Genomic DNA, 19413 nt, shown 5'->3' with positions numbered 1-19413 from the left:
ATGATATACAAGATCCATAGATTTATAGATATCTATAAATATAAGTCTATCATAATTCAAAATATATCTAACACATAATGTATACTATTAAATAGTTCAAAATAATTTTGAAATAATTTTATCAATTTTTTTTCTAAAATTTAGACTGACAATTTAAACATAAAAATTATATTAATTATTTAATACAGGTTTTTGTCATTTGTTTAAGTACAAATAAGATGTTTAAAACCTTACTTCTAGCACGTGTTAATATATACTCGTATATGCATATAAAAAATATTTCTACAAATTACAATTGTTGAGCAAAAGAAAGGGGAATAACACTTCGTAAAAACTAACTTTATGGTGGGTACATTTTTAATCAGCCGTTCCATAGTCGTTTGTATTGTATCTCCAGAGGGAGGAAAAATCGCTGGGTTTAAAAGGGTAGTTTTCGTTGTTTCTGTCAACTCGATTTCAAGTTTAAAACTTATGTCGTTTCACGTTTCGATGATCATAAACATAAATATTATAAGGTTATAAAATTTAAATATTGTTGAAATAAATGATTTAATTGTTGCATTGGTTTCATTTCTCGACATACCTATATAATACCAGTTGTATAATGTAATAAAAGGTGTGGTGAATTGGAAGTCGTCACTCGTGAATATCTCGTCACAAAAATGGATACAAATATTTATATTTGATTTCTAATTGCAATATGATGCAATGAAAACAAGAAATACATTTTTGGCATCACATTATATAAAAAAAAACTGACCGTCCAATGATATTTTTAATAGACATTTAAACAGAATGTATGAGTATTTCATAAATTTAATGGGGCATATAAATATACATAGGTATCATTTTAATATTATATCAAATTACTATATAGTTATACTCAGAACTACAACACACTGAAAATATTTTAAGATTAAAATCTATAAATCATAATTGAGTTGATTAATGAACTAAAAAAATATATTTATAATTTGTCTAAACTCAATGTTTTAACGCGATATGTTAATAAAGTATTAGATCTTTTTAATCTTTGGTATGTATACATTATACTATTAAGTAAATAATAACTTTACAGTAACAGAATAGTTATTTTAACCATAACTCATAAGAGCGCATAAAGTATATAACATATTATACTGATTGCATAAAACGTGATATTAGGTTACTAATTATAATAATATTACAAACTGCAGATAAAATGTTAATGGTACTAGAACTAACTATAATTATATGTACAGTTCAAATGGATAACGGAAAAAATATTTCATTCGCTGCACACAGATAATATTGACATGGTCTCAGGTAATGGGTTGGTCGTTAAAGAAAAAAAATACGACTTGTATACGGCGGCGTAAGAAAAAGGGGAATTTACGATGTTTTTCAGCCACACAACCATAAAACTCGGAAATAAAGGCATTTGGTCAGCAGCAATGCAACAGTATTGAAGTCCCATAGGAATATAATGTGTATATAGGCTAGGCAGACGGAAATGAGCTGCTAAAATACGGGTGCAACCGATACGATCATATGCGCTTCGGCGTTTGTTCTGCGCTGGACCGTAAGGTTTCGTATGTGTTCCTAACTATTATCAACAGGCGATAATAAATACTAAATAGCAATCCAGGAAATTAAAAAGAAAACACCAAAGGGCGCCTTACCATATTATATGCCTTTAGTTTGGAATGGCAAACTGCAATTTCAGATAATAAAAATAAGACCTAATACACCAATACTTAAACGTTTTGACTCCTCTGAAATGTCTCGATCGAATAGCTTAGAAATGTTGAAAAAGGATTTAAAAGTTTTAATATTATGATGAATTCGACGTATTATTATGGTTTAAGATGATATATGAAAGCCGAATGCACATATTATGTTATTATATTTGCAATAATATGCTACATGGGGATAATCACCTATAGGCTATTTTATATTGGTAGCTTGTTAAGTCACGACTCACAACATTTATAATTATGATTATAAATATTTCTTCTTTTTACTATTTAGTAAGCCAAATTAATATAAAATTAATATTTACTAGATAATTATTTTTATTTATTTATTTTGTTTGTAATTTTTTAAAATTTACATTGTTTATTATACGTTATAATATTATATATAGTTTTAGTAACTATTTTTTCATACGATAATAATTCCTATTATAGCTTATATGTATGTACTATGAAAAATTTTGTCTCTATTTTAAATCGTTCATTTTATAAGTCAGTGGAAAATATAAAAACGATTTGAGAATATCTGATTATTCAAGTAAATTATTAACTAAATATCATATCTTCATGGCGTAGTTTTTATAAAAATTTCTTTAAAAGTTATAATAAATTATTGAGGAACTTAAATGAGATTACTAGTAATTTCATAATACTATATATTATGTATATTTAAAATAATTATATTTCATAAGAAAATGATGTCTACAAAATATAATTATGAATAGTAATGCAAATCGACAAGAAAAGAAAAAGAATTGCCTAGGGGTGTCAATGCGTTAATCCGACAATCGTCTACCACACAAAAAGAAACTACATATAAGTAATAGGCACCTATACTGCTATGGACTATACAACAATATATTCGTTCTAAATATTTCACACCTCAAATGACATGATACTTCTGGTTTTCCGGATAGAACAAAAGAATAAATGAAAAGATAACCAAATCGTGGAACGATTATCTGATGACATAAGAATACCATACACATATTTTATTAACATTTTATGATGTGGCGTCCCTGGGATGCACCCGTTCTGCACCAACAGCGATTAGTATAAACACTTGTTATAATACGAACGGTGCACGCACACTCGTTGAGGAGGGGTGGGTAGGACGAGGCTTAGAATAGTTATAGTTATTATAAACGATTGGATTTATAAAAGGATTCTTAAAAAATAATAATAGTAAGGTATAGTTTTGATGAATCTACAGCTTTGTGACTATAAACAACAAACAAACGAGCAAAGTCATCCTGAGATGTAACAGAGCTCGGTAGTCGGTGATCAGTAGCAGCAGTTATTATCGAGACCGTGAAACGTATAGGTATAATAGGTACACACTATGTACAATCATCGGGTGGGCGCTAATGAAAAGTACATGGCCGTTCGGAGGCCACCCGCATCCAATTAACGTTAACAATGACAACCGTAGTTGTTGTGTTCAGGAATTCCAAACCGTTTTCGGCACGCGTCTCATCTTCCAGTAAAATTTTTATCGGTATAGAACGCCGCGTCCGTGTAAAAAACATAATTTTGTATTGCTATAAATTAAAAAAAAAAATGTATTTGTTTTGTATTATCCATACATTTTTATTATATATATTGGCACACAAGTGAGGGTAAATTAAAGAATCCAATCAATCATTCCTTTCATTTATTACCTCAGACGCGACAAGCCTGCTATTTAATATATATTATGTATGTCGTATACTATACTATAATGTATTATTATATTTATATAATACAATATATTAATATAGGTAAAATACAAAATATGGTATGACAGTATGGTACATAAAACTCACAATATGAAATTATAAGGCTGAAGAAATTGAGACAAACGTAAAATATAATGCTATATAGTTATGTATGCAGTCAATATTGTGACACTAATGCACCTATATTAACCTACTTATATAGATATTATTTTTTAACTAAAGCCAGTGTTAACGACAAAATAAAATATATTCATCAATCTCAAACAATAAGACATATTTTCTTATTACTAATGATATAACATTATAGATTTTGAAAAATGTTCATTATTATTAATTATTTAATAGGTAATCGTTTATTAAGCGGAAAGCTAATTATTTATATATATATATATTTAAGTACATATTTTACGAATAATTCTGTATATACATTTATATATATAAGCGAAATAATATTAAATTATTATTTATTGGAAAGTTTTGATGGTATCTGCAATTGATTCCCCACTTTAGACATCTATAAATTTCACTATATTGTTGCATCTTAACTCTTAAAATTAAAAATATAAATATAGGTAATAAAGAAGAACCTGTTGGTTTTAGAAAAATGATTTGATTTCATTAAAGTTAAAAAAGTTTTATAACATGCAGTTATCTCAAATATTTATATTATTAAGTCAGATATACCTTATGGTATACCTACTCATATAGATAAGTAGGAATTTATTTTTATTTTCTTAAAATTAGAATTCAAACCAAGTTTTGGTAAATTAAAGGTTAGGATAATATTTTTAATGTTATCAGTTTTTCAATATAGTGATACCATACACCAGTGGGCTATATATGCAACACTCGAGTATAAGTGGTTCTTCAGATTTCAGATTTGTAGTAGGTATATTTGTACCTAGCATAACCTAGCATAGTATATGAAAATTATTATAATATTTCAAAAATATAAAATATATAAAATTAGTGATAATATCTATACCTACCTATATGTATAATGTGTGCTGTTTAATATACATAACACGTTCAAGTAACATTATTATTCCGACTATCAATATATGTGCATTTTACGTTTAATATTTATAACAAAATATTGATAGAAATAAAAAAATCGAAAATCAATATAACGATACAATATTAATAGGTATAGTGTATTATAGTATAATAGGTACGCGTATACCTCTATTATATAACGATACAATATAATAAGAGTATGGTTAAGGGAAACATCTATTTTCAGGAAACGGTTATTTTGTTATATTTTATACACACGCATATAGTAATAGTGTACCTATATACTTAGCGATCGGTCTATACCAAGTATATTATAGGTACGCCTATTATATATATATATATACTGCGGTAGTCATATATAAGATGTAACTAAATTATAAATTATTTTAAGTTATTAGAGCTTGCTCAAACCAAAAACATAAACAATGTTGGTATGATTTAAAACTAACCCCGGTTCGACGAGCGGCTGATTCTGTTTGGCGAACGGCATGCATAAGTCTGCCGGTACAAACCACGACGGGCTGAACGCGGCGGCGGCTGACCCGGGGCCACCACTGCCGGGCCCGCCGGCCGCGTGGTGATGGTGTCCCACGTTGGCCGCGGCCGGATGTCGCTGGAATGACGCGGACGCGTAATCCATGGCCATCGCCTGATACGGCAGCATGATGTGCGCGTGTGAAAAATCCAGCGTACGTGAGGGCGCGTCAATTGTTAGCTGCGGCAGCGCATCGCGTTACGTAATTTATTAAAATATATTATTCGACAACGGATAAACACTCACAACGGCACTGCCAAACGATCTATACTACATATAAGACGATATATGCGTGCTCATGTGACGTAAAATAAAATATTGAATGTATGTTATCAGCTGTACACACGTGAGGAACAAAAACGCGAACGAAATTAAGGTCGGACGAATTAAAAACGTCTAATTTTTCCACTACAGATCTTCATGGCGTGCCGTAATTCTCGCGAAACGTGATACGACAATATAAGGTGAACACGCGTAAACGTACGATGCGTATTATAATATAATATTATGCGCGTGTTGCATAAAATTGTTTAAAGGTGTCACTGTACAGCAGTCACACGTCGTATCGGCGGTGCAAATAATAGCGCGCGTGCGGCGTTTCGAAAAAATCCAAGACGACACGTCCGAGACGGGCTGGTTGCGGTCCGCACTGAGACGACGTCGAACGTTCGTACCGGCGCGCGGAGGGTTCGACGCGGCGCGACACAATCAAGGCGCTGCAGACGGTGGCGGAGCGCGCGCGCTCTTCGCCGGACACGCCCAGGCACGTACACCATTGGTCCTCCACATGCTCCACCCACGTACGCGCGCGCGAACGTCACGTCACCGCCGCCGCCGTCGCCGCTTACCTGTTACTATTTTTGTTACATCGTACGACGCGCATATTATATTATGCTATACCGTTTTGCCGAACTATATTCATTAACGACGGAAACGGCCGTCACGTGCGTCTACCTCTCGCCCCTAACGAATACCTATATGGTTATATGTACATCAATAGATGGTGAGTGGGTGTGTTTTTGTGCATGTGTGTGTACGCGTGTGTGTATGTTTAGGTGCGTGGCGCTCTTCCCCAAAGCTACAGAATCTTGTGGGTTTTAGAGCCTCAGCACGATCCATTTTCTCGCACCGTTTCCGATGCTGATTTTCCTTATTATTATTATAGACTGCTGCGCGTGTGATTGTGTGATGTGTAGTATGCCTAATACCTATATACTGTGTGTAACGTGTCTTTGTGTATAATATAGTTACATATAGCTATAGATACCTATAAAGGTATTTTGGTCTCAATTGTCTCTGATATTAATTTTATCAATTTACGTAGAGGTAATTTTAATTGATAATTATCTATTACAGCTAGTCGTCTATCTACAATAGCTGGTATAGGTAACTTGATATCTAAACGGTTAAATCAATAATTTACAAGTGTAAAGCAGGATTTACAGCTTTACGTCGTGTGTTGTGCCACGCGTGCGAGAATGTGGTGACTATGGTCAGGAGCATCATTTTAACTTTTTTATTGTTAGGGTCAACATTTTTGCAGGTCATTTCAAATCATTACTAAGCCGCAACATTTTTCTTTTTTTTTGGTAGGGGGATCAGGTGGGGAAACATTTTTTTTAGAATATTTGTATAATATTTTTTTTTTTTTTTTTTTTTTTTAAAGAAATTTACAATCTATACCTTAGGCACAATAAGTAAATGTGAGACTGAATATATATAAGGTATCAAAACAATTAATATTAATATAAAAACAGTTTACAATAAATTATATACTATAGGTACATGTTACGTTTGATGAGAGCAGCCACCCATTAATGACACTCGCTATTTGTATAATATAGTTTATTTTTTAATAAAAAAATGTCCTAAAATTACTATTGTATATAGTCTAACCATTTTTACATTAATGTATTTATATTTATACTTATTTTGTGGTTACCTGCAATGATATTTATACTTGGTAAATAAATTACAGATACCTAAGCAATAAACTAATAAAATACTTAATCGAAACTAACCTATACATTTTTTTCACGGCACTTAAAATACATAATATAAGCTAGCTTAATAAAAACTGTAATTTATCGTATGAACACTTGCTCATATATGGCACAATAAACAGTTATATACTTATATAATAAATAAAATAAAACACATCTTCATAATTTTTTTTTTTTTTTTTTTAATACTGAAAAAATATAATATAATACCTATGTATAGTGTAAAAAAATTAGATGTAGCTAGATATCGGTGCATGTATTTATTGTTGGCAGGCCAAAGAAGGCGTTTTAAAAAAAGTTGATGCAAATGTACTACCCCCCCCCCCCTAATGACGACCATGACTATGGTTAGGTTTAACATTTGAGTTGTAATCAATAATTCTTATTCTTGGTATACGCGATTGCAATTTGATTATTTTACGATACCAAAAAAGTAATATCTATAATCACAACACGATTTGATCGATACGACACGAAATATGACGTAGCACTGTAGCAGTGAATCCGGCTTAAAGTATAAAAAATAATATCGTGTTGATAAAATATTTATAGCTATTGTAAATTGTAATAGGTAGATTGTATATCTCTGAGTTAAGAAATATATTGACATACCTATAATATGCGTTCGCGTGGCCGAAAAATAAAAATCAGAGGTATGACTATATATATACCTATATTATATTATACTATGTATAGGCAGACTGGATGTGTGACTATAATAGTGGCTATACGAATTATATGAGCTATAGTATTTATACTGCACTGTCAGTATCTATAGAGATATTAGGTTTCATGAAGAACGATTTTAATTGTTGAATTCTTTAAATAAAATCATCACTTAAGCTTTTTCTGCAGAAATAAAAGTCAACTGATAACAATTTGAAAAAAAGACCTTTGTCTATATAAATGTTACAAGCATACTATAATAATTAGTACATTCTGTTTCTGTACGGCTATATAAATAATAAATATGAATAGGTTCTATAAATATATAACCTATAATATATCTAATATTAAATATACATAATAGAGATCGCATTAAGGCAAATAAATTACTGCTTCATAGGCGGTAGGTATGTATATATAATAACATCAAAAAATATAATATAGTATCAATCTACAATCACATATTCATATCACATTATCAGCACAAAACTATGTGCCCATATAGAATTAATATTAATTATATATCTGATAGTAATCCTTAATATTTACAGTTTAGTACATAAATATTTATAAATATATAACGTAACGTATATATATATTATTCCTTATATTTATACCTATAAAACTGTAAACTATATACGTACCCATATAAGAATACTTGTGAAATTAAATTTTTAAATGTACCTATAATGAAGTGATTGGGTTAGTTCTAAAAAAATGTTTATTATGGTTACTGTTTTTAAAAAGTAGGAATAATTGATATAGATAGATCATAGATATAAAATTAATAATATTTAAAATTTAGTGTTTTTTCAAACACGCCGTAAATGCGAAACATACATACGTGTTTTCACCGTAATTTGTCACACTTCAGCAAATCTTCTACCTATTCATTTTTAAATAGAATAAATATTAATTTTTATTTTATTCATTTCATAGACCACCAAGAAACGTGTAAAGGTCATCTACTAACCAGTAAAAAAAAATCTATTACGCTACATTAATTTTGTGGTACAACACGACCCATTTAAGATACACCAACTGTCACAATATAATTTTACTATTATCTAAGATTTTTATTTTTTATATTATATACGAATATACGAAAAACGTAATATATTTCAATTTTGTTTATAAGTTAATGTCAAATCATGTTGAAGCCAAATATTAAATATACATAAGTATATTATGTATTAATGTATTATATACCAATAGCCAATAGGTATAGCTAGGTCTACCACAAATATGGTATGTATATTTACCTATTACAATAATTATGAACACAATTATCGATAGATCTATGTACAAAAGAACTAAAACTAAGTTGTGAGGGTGAAAATAACTGTCAGTTAGCGATTGGTATACTTATACCTTCAAATCACGTTCAATAATTTTCAATGGGCTAAACGTGTCACGCAAGAGCGCATTTTCGAAATTTGACTTCCATTCCGTGCACAATGCACACACGATATAACATAGAATATAACGAACTAATTTAATTTATATAGGTGCACATTATTATATAATACTGTATTATGTCGGTCACGAATAAATTATTCAACGACAAATCTTTCAAACTGGGTGACTATCTCACAGTGTAAAAAAACCCAAATGTGACCATGTGCTATAGGTACGTGTACAAGAGATAATATTTTCAGAAATATTCCTACGGATGGATATACACCGTGGCAGAGATACCGTTCTCGTTAAATAGCGAGTACCCTGTATACATTTATATATAACTATAAAGTGGGGGACATGTGTATAAAGGGGGTCTCTACCCAAATCAATATTCAGGACGATACTCGCTTGCGGACCTCCGCCACCGCCACCGAAGTCGGTGTTTGGCAAATGGCCGGCTCGACATTCCGTCACAGTCCTATCTGTTCCTGCAGTACACTAAAATATAATGGAATATTTATATTATTATTATTTATGGGGCCTGATCGACGTGATCTACCGATGAACAATCGTTCGTCACGTGGAATTTATAATGAGCAGTTTGACATTAAAAAAAATGAGTTTATATTATATGAGTAAATTTTTGTGATCATAAATAGATATTTATATAGCACATGCGTATAATGCGCTGAAGTCGACTTCTCGTTCCTAAATTATTATAGTAGTCGACGGGAATTATATAATACATATTATACATTTGTATGATATCAGCAGTATAATATATAATAATATTATACAGAGTGTCCCACAGAGATTTGACATTCTGGCAAATGAAATAACTTTTTGTTCTAATCAATATTTTTTTAAAATTTCCATTAAATATAATCCATGGACACTTGCGCTACATTTTTAGAATACATTTTTTTTTTTTTTTTTTAATATTGAAAATAAAAAACTTAAAAATTGATAAATTTTTTTTCGAGATATTCAATATAGCCAATTTGTAAATTTGATTTTCAGAAAAATGTATATGGTAAAAACACTTATTTAAGTTAAAAGGCTGATTTTTTACAATTTTTTTAAATATCAATATTTTCGTTAGGTTAATTATAGTAATTTATAGTTTATACATCACATATTATTAAAATAAATACAATAAAAAAAATAATTAGATTTTAACATGCACTTATTTAAAAATGTTCTTATAAAATATTTTTAAAAAACTTTATTATTATTTGAAATTACAAGGTTTCTAACATAAACTAGACCGTAATTTACTTAACGAAAATATTGATATTTAAAAAAATTGTAAATAATCAGCCATTTGACTTAAATAAGTGCTTTTACCATATACATTTTTCTAAAAATCAGATTTACAAATTGGCTATATTGAATATTTCGAAAAAAAATTTATCAATTTTTAAGTTTTTTATTTTCAGTATTAAAAAATAAAAAATAAAAAATGTATAGTGCAAGTGTCTATGAATTATATTTAAAAGACATTTTTTAAAAATATTGATTAGAACAAAAGTTATTTCATTTGTCAGAATGTCAGATCTCTGTGGGACACCCTGTATATTATACTGCTGATATCATAATTATTATGCTAATGCTATATATTACCAAATCACAATATTAACTAAAATAATAAGTCATTATTATACTATAATTAGCTATTAATATAATATTATAATTAACATGTATCATTGTAAAAATGTAGGTACATTTTTATTTTATAACATAACAGGGTTAGCTCAATGTGACTATATACATAATAATGGAAAATTTCTTATGCAACATTGCAATAATAATACCATTAGTTATAAATGCTAGTAGTTAATTTTATATAATTAATCAATAATAGTTTAATAAATTAATGGGAGAGCTAAGCATAACTGCTTTTGTAACTTTAAGCATATTATGTGAGGTTCACACTTTTGAAAAACAGTATCTATTATATTTGTGAAAGGAATGTATTATAGCTTTTCGGGACAATATTATATTAAATATTGTTGGCATAACGAATGAAAATAGAATATTATGAATTCTTGTTAACGGGTCAAATTTTAACAAAGGGCTTATAATAAGGCGATTATTGAAATATTGGTAAATCAATGTTACTATCTAATACAATAATAATAGTAAAATATTAATGAATGATATAGTTTCACAGCAAGAATATCGCCAATTTATTTGCTATGCAGTACGTGAAATCCTTTAAATGCAGCGAGGGCATACATAATGTAACTTAAAAAGGCGGCGACGTAAAAGGACAATATTTACGACGACGAAAAAAAAAAAGAATAAGCCTATATATACTTCTTAAGGCTGACAAATGATGCCATTATGACCAACCACATTTCCCTAAGCCTGGGTCTATGATATTTTCTGTATGAAGTATTTCTGCAAAATGTCCACGTCAAAATACTACTATAAACTGCATTTGTCTATAAGATTAGCGGCGATAGTGGTACCTACATTTATTTACGGAAGACCTATCTCTTATAGAATCAACTTTATCCAAATCTGTCAAAACAAATTGTATTTATGAAATATGGTGAAGTCAAATAAAACGTAATCCGTGCATAATAATTATGCTCATCAAACATTATGCATTATTCAATTATTTTACAATCTAATAAATCGATGTTCTACAATACCTATGTTCTATATTCTATAAATAAATAAATTAGAAGGATGTTAAATCACTATAAGTTATTACGGATTGGTAATGGCTTAAGTTTAACATTTAGATAAATTTTGGTTTTCCCTGTTATTTTAAAAATACTAAGAATTTTCAGTTTTGATTTCTTTAGGGTATACCAACTACGAATAGATCATATTTTCCATCAAAAATTACCATCAGAGTTGAAGTTAATACATTTTCTACTGTACAACATGCATACCTATACATATTACGGACACACAAAAAACCAACCTTCACATCATTGTAAAATGAATACATTCATTAATCTGCTTAGAATCTAAAAGAAATATTTTATTTTAAAAGACTTAAAGTATAATATTTGTATATAATGTTATAAATTAAAAAATTATAATATTATATTTTATAATACATTAAATTTGTTGTTTGCATTGGTTATGTAGGGGCAGAGCCAACACGCAGTTTTTTTTATGCTATTAAATATTTAAGCATCTCCAAGTATTTTTAAGTATCTCCGCCAATGATGATGATTAATCGTTGTGTCAGAAACCATTAGATATAACATAAATAGAAATTAAACAATTGTAAACTTGTAATAGCATATAATATGCTGAAACATTTTAATATATTAAATTAAATAAAACATAAATATTAACTATGATCTCCTATGCATTAATTAGTATCTTAAGTAATGTACAGATATCAAATACTATTTATTCATAAGCCTGCAGTAAGTACCGAGTAGTAAGAGTAAGAGTATTAGAATGTATAACATGTGCCGACTATAGCAGAAATAGCCAACCCGTGGAGCGCCTTGGATAATTTAATGGCTCGTGAGATTTCCCTTAATTTTCATTGAGAAAATTTGATTTGTAAAAAATGTTCTTTTATATTAACCGGGCAGTCGTGGAATATTCCAGAATGTTCGCGTGATGCGGCGTCTATATTATTATTGACGCTACTAATATAATATTTAAAATCTAATTTTCTGTGATCCTAGGAATTACAATGCATTTTCAAAATGGTCCACAAAATCTCTTTAGTTGGCCACCATTGTACTAAAATATAGTATACCTTAATGTTTAAAGAGTTGTTATTTTAGACCTATAAGACTTAAATACACGACGACACATGCGCACTTATATATAGCACCGATTGCCAATATTATTGTTCTATTTGAGTTGAATCTGATTTAATGTAGTAAGTATTGTATTATAAACTCGTTTATTATTCATACTTAACGTGAATAAAATATATACATATACATATATTATGTATACATATTGTATAATATATATATAATGAGCAATATATGCGTTTATATCGAAATATGTATGGTATGCATTGGAGGAGAAAAATTACTGTAACTCAGAGGCGTGAATAGGGGATGGATAAAAAAAGAAGAAAAAACATTATTTTGGCATTTCATTCAGACATTGTTTCCGCATAAAAGGACTCCGGAGGGTCGATATGTGTCTGTTGGGTCAAAAGGGGTCAAAATCTTGATTTTCTTTGCATGGACCCTGAGACGTGACCACTGATTATATGGAGACCAAAACTCTTCCCGGGGGTGAACTTACGTTTCACGAAAAACTTCGGCATATTATTTATTTCAAATCTATAAATATAATTCAAAAGTACTAAATAAATGTTACAAAAGAAAATCTAAAGTTTATAATGTAATTATATACGTGTATACAAAAATAAAATAATAATGTTTATTATGTAGATACGCATGTACGTTAAAAAATATATACTTTTATAAGTACAGCAATGATATTAAGATTTTTTGGTTTTTTTTTATTTATTTTTTTATTAAACGAAATATACCCTCGGTGACATAGGCCACATATTTAGGTTTACCATACACACAAATGTAATATTGAAAATTTAAATTTGTATATACGGCGAATTTTTACAAAATATGTTTGATCTGTGTATTTAACTGTCGTTGAAATTGAAAAGTGTTTTCTATTGCCATTTATAGAATATCGTTTTATATTAAGGTTTGAAATGTTGGTATCGGGTGTTTAGGTGAAAAGAAAACTCAACTGCTGACCAGTAAATACGGTGCAATCAAGCGGCCGCAGACGCTTCATTAGCCCTCTCTCCCTTTTTGATCCAGTTACATCACCCCTGCAGTTCTAGCCTCATAATATTCCAAAACGAAGGGTAGCAATACCTAATATACGCTATCCCATATCAGTAGGTCTTATCTTCCTAACTTACCCCCTCCTAAATTGGATTTATAAAGAACAATCCCATTTGGCCCTAACAGGTGGAGGAACAAAGTTATTGTAACTATCTTACTATCTTAGTATGCTTGAAATTAATAATTATTGTATGATATAAGTATATAATATTATACGATATGATAGGAAACAGTAGTTTATTTCATTTTATAACACTTATCATAAACGTTTAATATATATATTTGTTTTGAAAAATATATAACGTATATTTAGTCTAAATAAGAATAATTAATAATTAATTTCCTAATAGTAATGAAAAATAGTTAGAATTGAAAAATATTTTGTGATTGATTATATAATTTTGCTACAAATATTAGTAAAAAAAATATAAATATAATATCATAATACATATAACAAAAAAATTATAATCCGGTATTATTTTGAAATATTGTAACTTAACAATTGACAGTATTAACATTTGACACTTTGACAGTTATTGTAAATATCAAAACATTTGATTGTATAATCTACGTTCTTATGCAGATCATACTCTTTACTATATACATTTGATATGTCTATAATAGGCTATAATAAAGTAATGACAGTAACAAAATCCAAAAAAGAGAAAGTGAATATATATTTTTTTTGTTCATGAATTATGTGAAGTTATTACCTATTACATCTACTTATAGCATTTGACACATATTATATTAAAATTCAAATTGAAATTTAGTGTAGTAAATAGAAAAAAACATTGATATGGTATTTAGGAAATACTTTTTTCTTACTTTATTAGTGTAACTTTTCTTGTGACAACCAAATATAGGTACTATATAATCGATATTTAATTCCTAAAACTGCATAATATGTCACTTCTATCATATTATATATACTATATGCCAATTTTAATACTACATATATGTAAGGATACTCGTTATACAAGGTATATAAGTATATTCATATTACATAATATATAATATATGTGTACAAAAATTGAATCAATATATTTATTTTAACTACCAATAATAGTCATATTTAAATATTTTGTTTTGAAATAAATAGTCGTCATTATTGTAAAATAAAGAGGTCACCAAAATTGATTAAAATAAATATGTGAAAGCGAAAAATATTTTTGAAATTATTCATAATAAAATATTATTTGGAGGTACTCTTAAGAGGACGTGATACCCGCACGTGCTGTCTCCGTTTTACAAGTGCGTAACATAGCAAATTTTACGCTCAGCAGAACACATGTATAGCTCTGTTGGTTTAAAATTTAGAGTGAATTGACCTCTCATAAAATTTAAAGGTAAGATTATTATCTAGATTCTAGACAACCTCATTGGCTTTTTATCATATTTTAATTTTAAATTGAGTTATAAGTATTTAAAGATATAAAAACATACACTTGTAAGACGGAGACAACACGTGCGGGTTCATATCCTCTTAAAAATTTAAAATCATTGCATTAAATTTTATCAGCTATAACCGTAATTTTTATTTATCTCCGTCGAATATATTAATAAATACCTTCATAATATTTCTTAAATCATAAATTTCTTTATTTAATTACCTATGTCAAGTTATCGAAAAAGGATAAAATATATTAATATCTTATAGGAATCTAAAGTAAATTTGTGTCAGGTGATATTGTAAAACTAAAAGCTACAATATTTGGTGACGATTATCTGGAACATGGATGCCCATGAGGAAAAGTTGATATATTGTACTCTCAACTCTCGGCGTAATGAGTTTACTACCATCAACATTCACAAAACAAAACTCACAAAATACTTAATTAGCTGTACAATATGTTGTGGCGATTAAAAAAAAAACCTGATTGGCGATTACATACCAACATAGGCGCCCGCAGAATTTTTTCTAGGGGGGGGGGCAATGTTAGGATTTGAGGATAAATATTATAATTTTACTAAGTGTTTTAAAATAATAACCTTTTTTATTATACTCGTATACAATATATTATGATATAAGAACTATAAAAAGGTATGGGGGCCGGGCTGAAAATAATATAATAATATAGGTGAAGCGCGTATTCTCAAGTAATTAGCATAATACCAAATATAATATTATTACATACCCATATTAATATTATAATATAATAATATTATCATTGGTCATAAATATAATTTAAAGCTTATTTTATAGTTAATCAATTATTATAATATTATGTTATTTATTATTTACGTACACCCGCAACTAAAGGTGTAAAAACAATATAACTTGACCGAGTATTGACAAAATGAACGTACCTATATAAGACATAGGTGCGCCAAACTACGTGCTAGACGTTAATGCATATTGAAATTATATATATCATTATATTGTTATTGGACATTGGCGTTGCGCAAATTATTGTGGTTATACTGTAACTATATATAAATATAGCTGTAAAGCATGAAAGAAGTTACTACGCCGTAGTGGTTTACTGGTTTCTATTATAAATATTTCCCTTTTTTTAGACATACGACATATAACGATAACAGGATTGTTTTGAAGCGTACTCACTCCCTCCTTATGAAAAAATTATATTTTATATGATATTGTATAAGATGTACATTACTACTGCAAATTGGGGGAGGTGCATAATGTAAATATTAATTTACTAACTCGTCTAGGCAAACACAAATATTCTAATTTGTAAATACAATAGTTTTAAATAACACTAATAATAGATGTGTATGTAAGCGTATGAATATAAAAGGAACTTGTAAATAATATTGTAGGAATATAGGTGATATGATGTGCGTCTTACCTTGACGTGCCGCCCTCGGTTCGAAAAACAAGTGACGCGTATCGTCGGACCGGAAATGATGAGGTTCGCAAATATACGCACAAGACGCGTTCTACTGGAGTTTCGTCGTTCTGCACACCACTAATAATAATACGCATTCGTGAACAAAAACGTGAAAATAAACTGATCAATAATCGAAAATCACCGAAGAAAAAGACTGACAAGTGGCAACGACCGCGTTTTACTTTGTACGACCGATTACGATTGAACGATGGAAAATAATCGTGATTAGGGATTTCCGTTTACAAATTTATATACCGTACATGGTTTGAACTTTTAACAACCTGAACTTTGGTTACTGAATTTATACTGTGGTAGAGGTAACCACTAACCACTGTATATTAGAGGAAATTCTATAGCGGAAAATGTTGCAAACGTTTGATAGCGGTGATATTCGGAATGTCTGTTTGCTAAACGAAGCCTAAAACGTTTTCAAATATTGCATAAGCCATGATTGAGTGTTTGGAATGTTTAACTCTATTAACTAGAATTTTAGTCGACTTTGATTATACTCAAGCGACCATGCTATTACGACTTAACACGATTAACTTTTTTAATTTTTTTCGTCTTATATCACACTTAAACACCATAAGCACTTATGAATTTCAACCTTACAAACGTTCCAAACGTTAGCATTTGTATATTGTACAACGTTTTCCGCTATAGAATTTCCTCTTTGGTTTATGTAATTATGTTGCTCACGAGCTGTTAGGTTACCGTGATAATTTCCATCGATCAGTCCGTTAAATTCCAGAAAACGATGATCGCCGGTCTGCCGTTCGATTCTACGAAAACTGCAAGTCTTGTCTACGATTATTAATTTATTTTCTAGCTTCATTTCGTTTTAGATCCGACAAAACGTATCACTTGTTTTCACATGATTAAAATCCGAAGATAATGAACTTATGCGTCAAGGTAATATGACACATATTATAATAAGTCACTTGACACTATTACCAATGTAATTATCATTCGCAAGTTTTTTATACTATTTAGAATGACACTACAACTGTTATTTAGAATTTAGTGTACCTTTGTATTAGCACATAATTTCGTGTGTATAATACTCTATTATAAACATGTACGAGTATATTTTCAAAATCCAAATAAATCATTGATAAAAGAGTCGCGTGCACGTGATTTCCTTAAATGCTTTAAAAAAATACTGTGGAGTCTAAGCTACTCAAATATTTAAAAGCCCAAATATTGAATAAATTTTCATTATAAGCGTGAACTTAGAGACATATCTATTAGAAAGTTGGTTTTTAGGGAAAAGCGGTTGTTCATACAATATTATTTGTAACAAATGTAATTTTACTCTTGTTAGAAAACCGATCATGAAACGATTAATTGAAATTCAATATTTTCGGCCGTAATCTGGCGGTTGTTTTTCTTTATTGAATTTGGTTTTCATATATGATTATAGGCATAAGCAGCTCGTATAAACAGATAAAATGTGAAAATTGACATTTTTAAGGAGGGGTAAGTGGAGGGTGAAAAAATTAGTATCGGGGCGAGAAACTCTGAATACGTCTGTGGTGTATATAGTTCCACGAAACTAAACAAATTAGAACAACTACTGTAATATTTCATTACGTGTATAGTATAAATCCCGTGCGACCAATTAGTGTCGTAGTACTTCCTGGCAGGGCACAAAATGGTTCCATATTGCATATCGATAAGATCGTATCTGTCCAGGGCGTATTTTAACTTATGATGCAAGTTCAAGGATCGTCCGGGATCCCGGGGCTGGGATTTAATCGCCATTTAATTACGCGTATATCGGTCCCCGTGGGCCGCCACTAATTCATTTAGATACGCGCGCGTTTCTACAATCTCAACACGAACCGACAAAAAGGGTTTGTACTTGCCGGGACGAGGAGGAAAAGATAATAAAATGAAATAAAAAACAACAGTAATATTATTGTTGTTATAATACACAAATTCTAAAAAAATAAAAATAAAATAATTACATAATTCTACCCAAACGGACGTAACGCGCGTGCAGTGCAGTCCTCCCTCGTAAAAAACCTAACGCGTGTAGGTACATACTTACCTATATAAAGTATATAATATACATATATATATATATATATATATATATATATATATATATATATACACAACAATCGGAGTCGTTCCGAATACATCTCGACCCGAGCCCGTGTCCGATTTTTCACGGCCATTGTGATTCGTTTCCAGAATATGGTGCTTGTGCCACTATTTTTTCGTTTATTGTACCTACATATTATATTATAATGTTATATTTATATACTTATACATAGACTATATACTAGCAACGCGCGCGCGACGGCCCAAACTTATATATATATACCATAATAGGTATACAAATATAATATCACGGGCGCACGCTTTTCCATATCTATAATAAGCCCATGGACTGTTGTGTTGTGCTACCTTTATCTATACGTATATATACGATTATAAACTATAGAGCAGTCTTAATATTATAACATAACAATGGGCTGTACACGCGCATAATGGACATCGAAAAATTCGATACGTATTATATTATATTTATGAATCATATATACCTATATTATTAATGTTATTATTATTATATATGAGTAGATAGAAGGAGATGGGAAAAACTAGGAGAAGAAGAGAAAAAAAAGGTATTTGACCACAGGCCCGTGACACATTATGTGCA

At 29.6% G+C, this 19413-nt stretch overlaps 1 protein-coding gene across 2 annotated transcripts in view; it reads right to left on the bottom strand.

Moving 5' to 3' along the window:
- The window catches only part of trh (PAS domain-containing protein trachealess), a 130604-nt gene that overhangs the window by 29879 nt on the left and 81312 nt on the right, over positions 1–19413 (bottom strand). Inside the window, exon 1 of one of the 2 annotated variants that reach the window (XM_015515336.2) lies at positions 4918–5688. The exons of the other annotated variant lie outside the window; for it this stretch is intronic. Coding sequence (XP_015370822.1) covers positions 4918–5132 — 215 coding nt within the window. The 5' untranslated portion in view covers positions 5133–5688. Of the gene's footprint in view, positions 1–4917; positions 5689–19413 lie in introns of those variants that run through there. 2 annotated transcript variants of the gene reach the window in all.

Source organism: Diuraphis noxia, unplaced genomic scaffold (genome assembly GCF_037042655.1).
Source record: "Diuraphis noxia isolate RWA-SAM2 unplaced genomic scaffold, SU_Dnox_SAM2 contig0002, whole genome shotgun sequence".
NCBI classification, from domain to species: Eukaryota; Metazoa; Arthropoda; class Insecta; order Hemiptera; family Aphididae; genus Diuraphis; species Diuraphis noxia.
The sequence above is the reverse complement of the archived record's forward strand: the minus strand, read 5'-3'. Positions and strand labels throughout refer to the sequence as shown.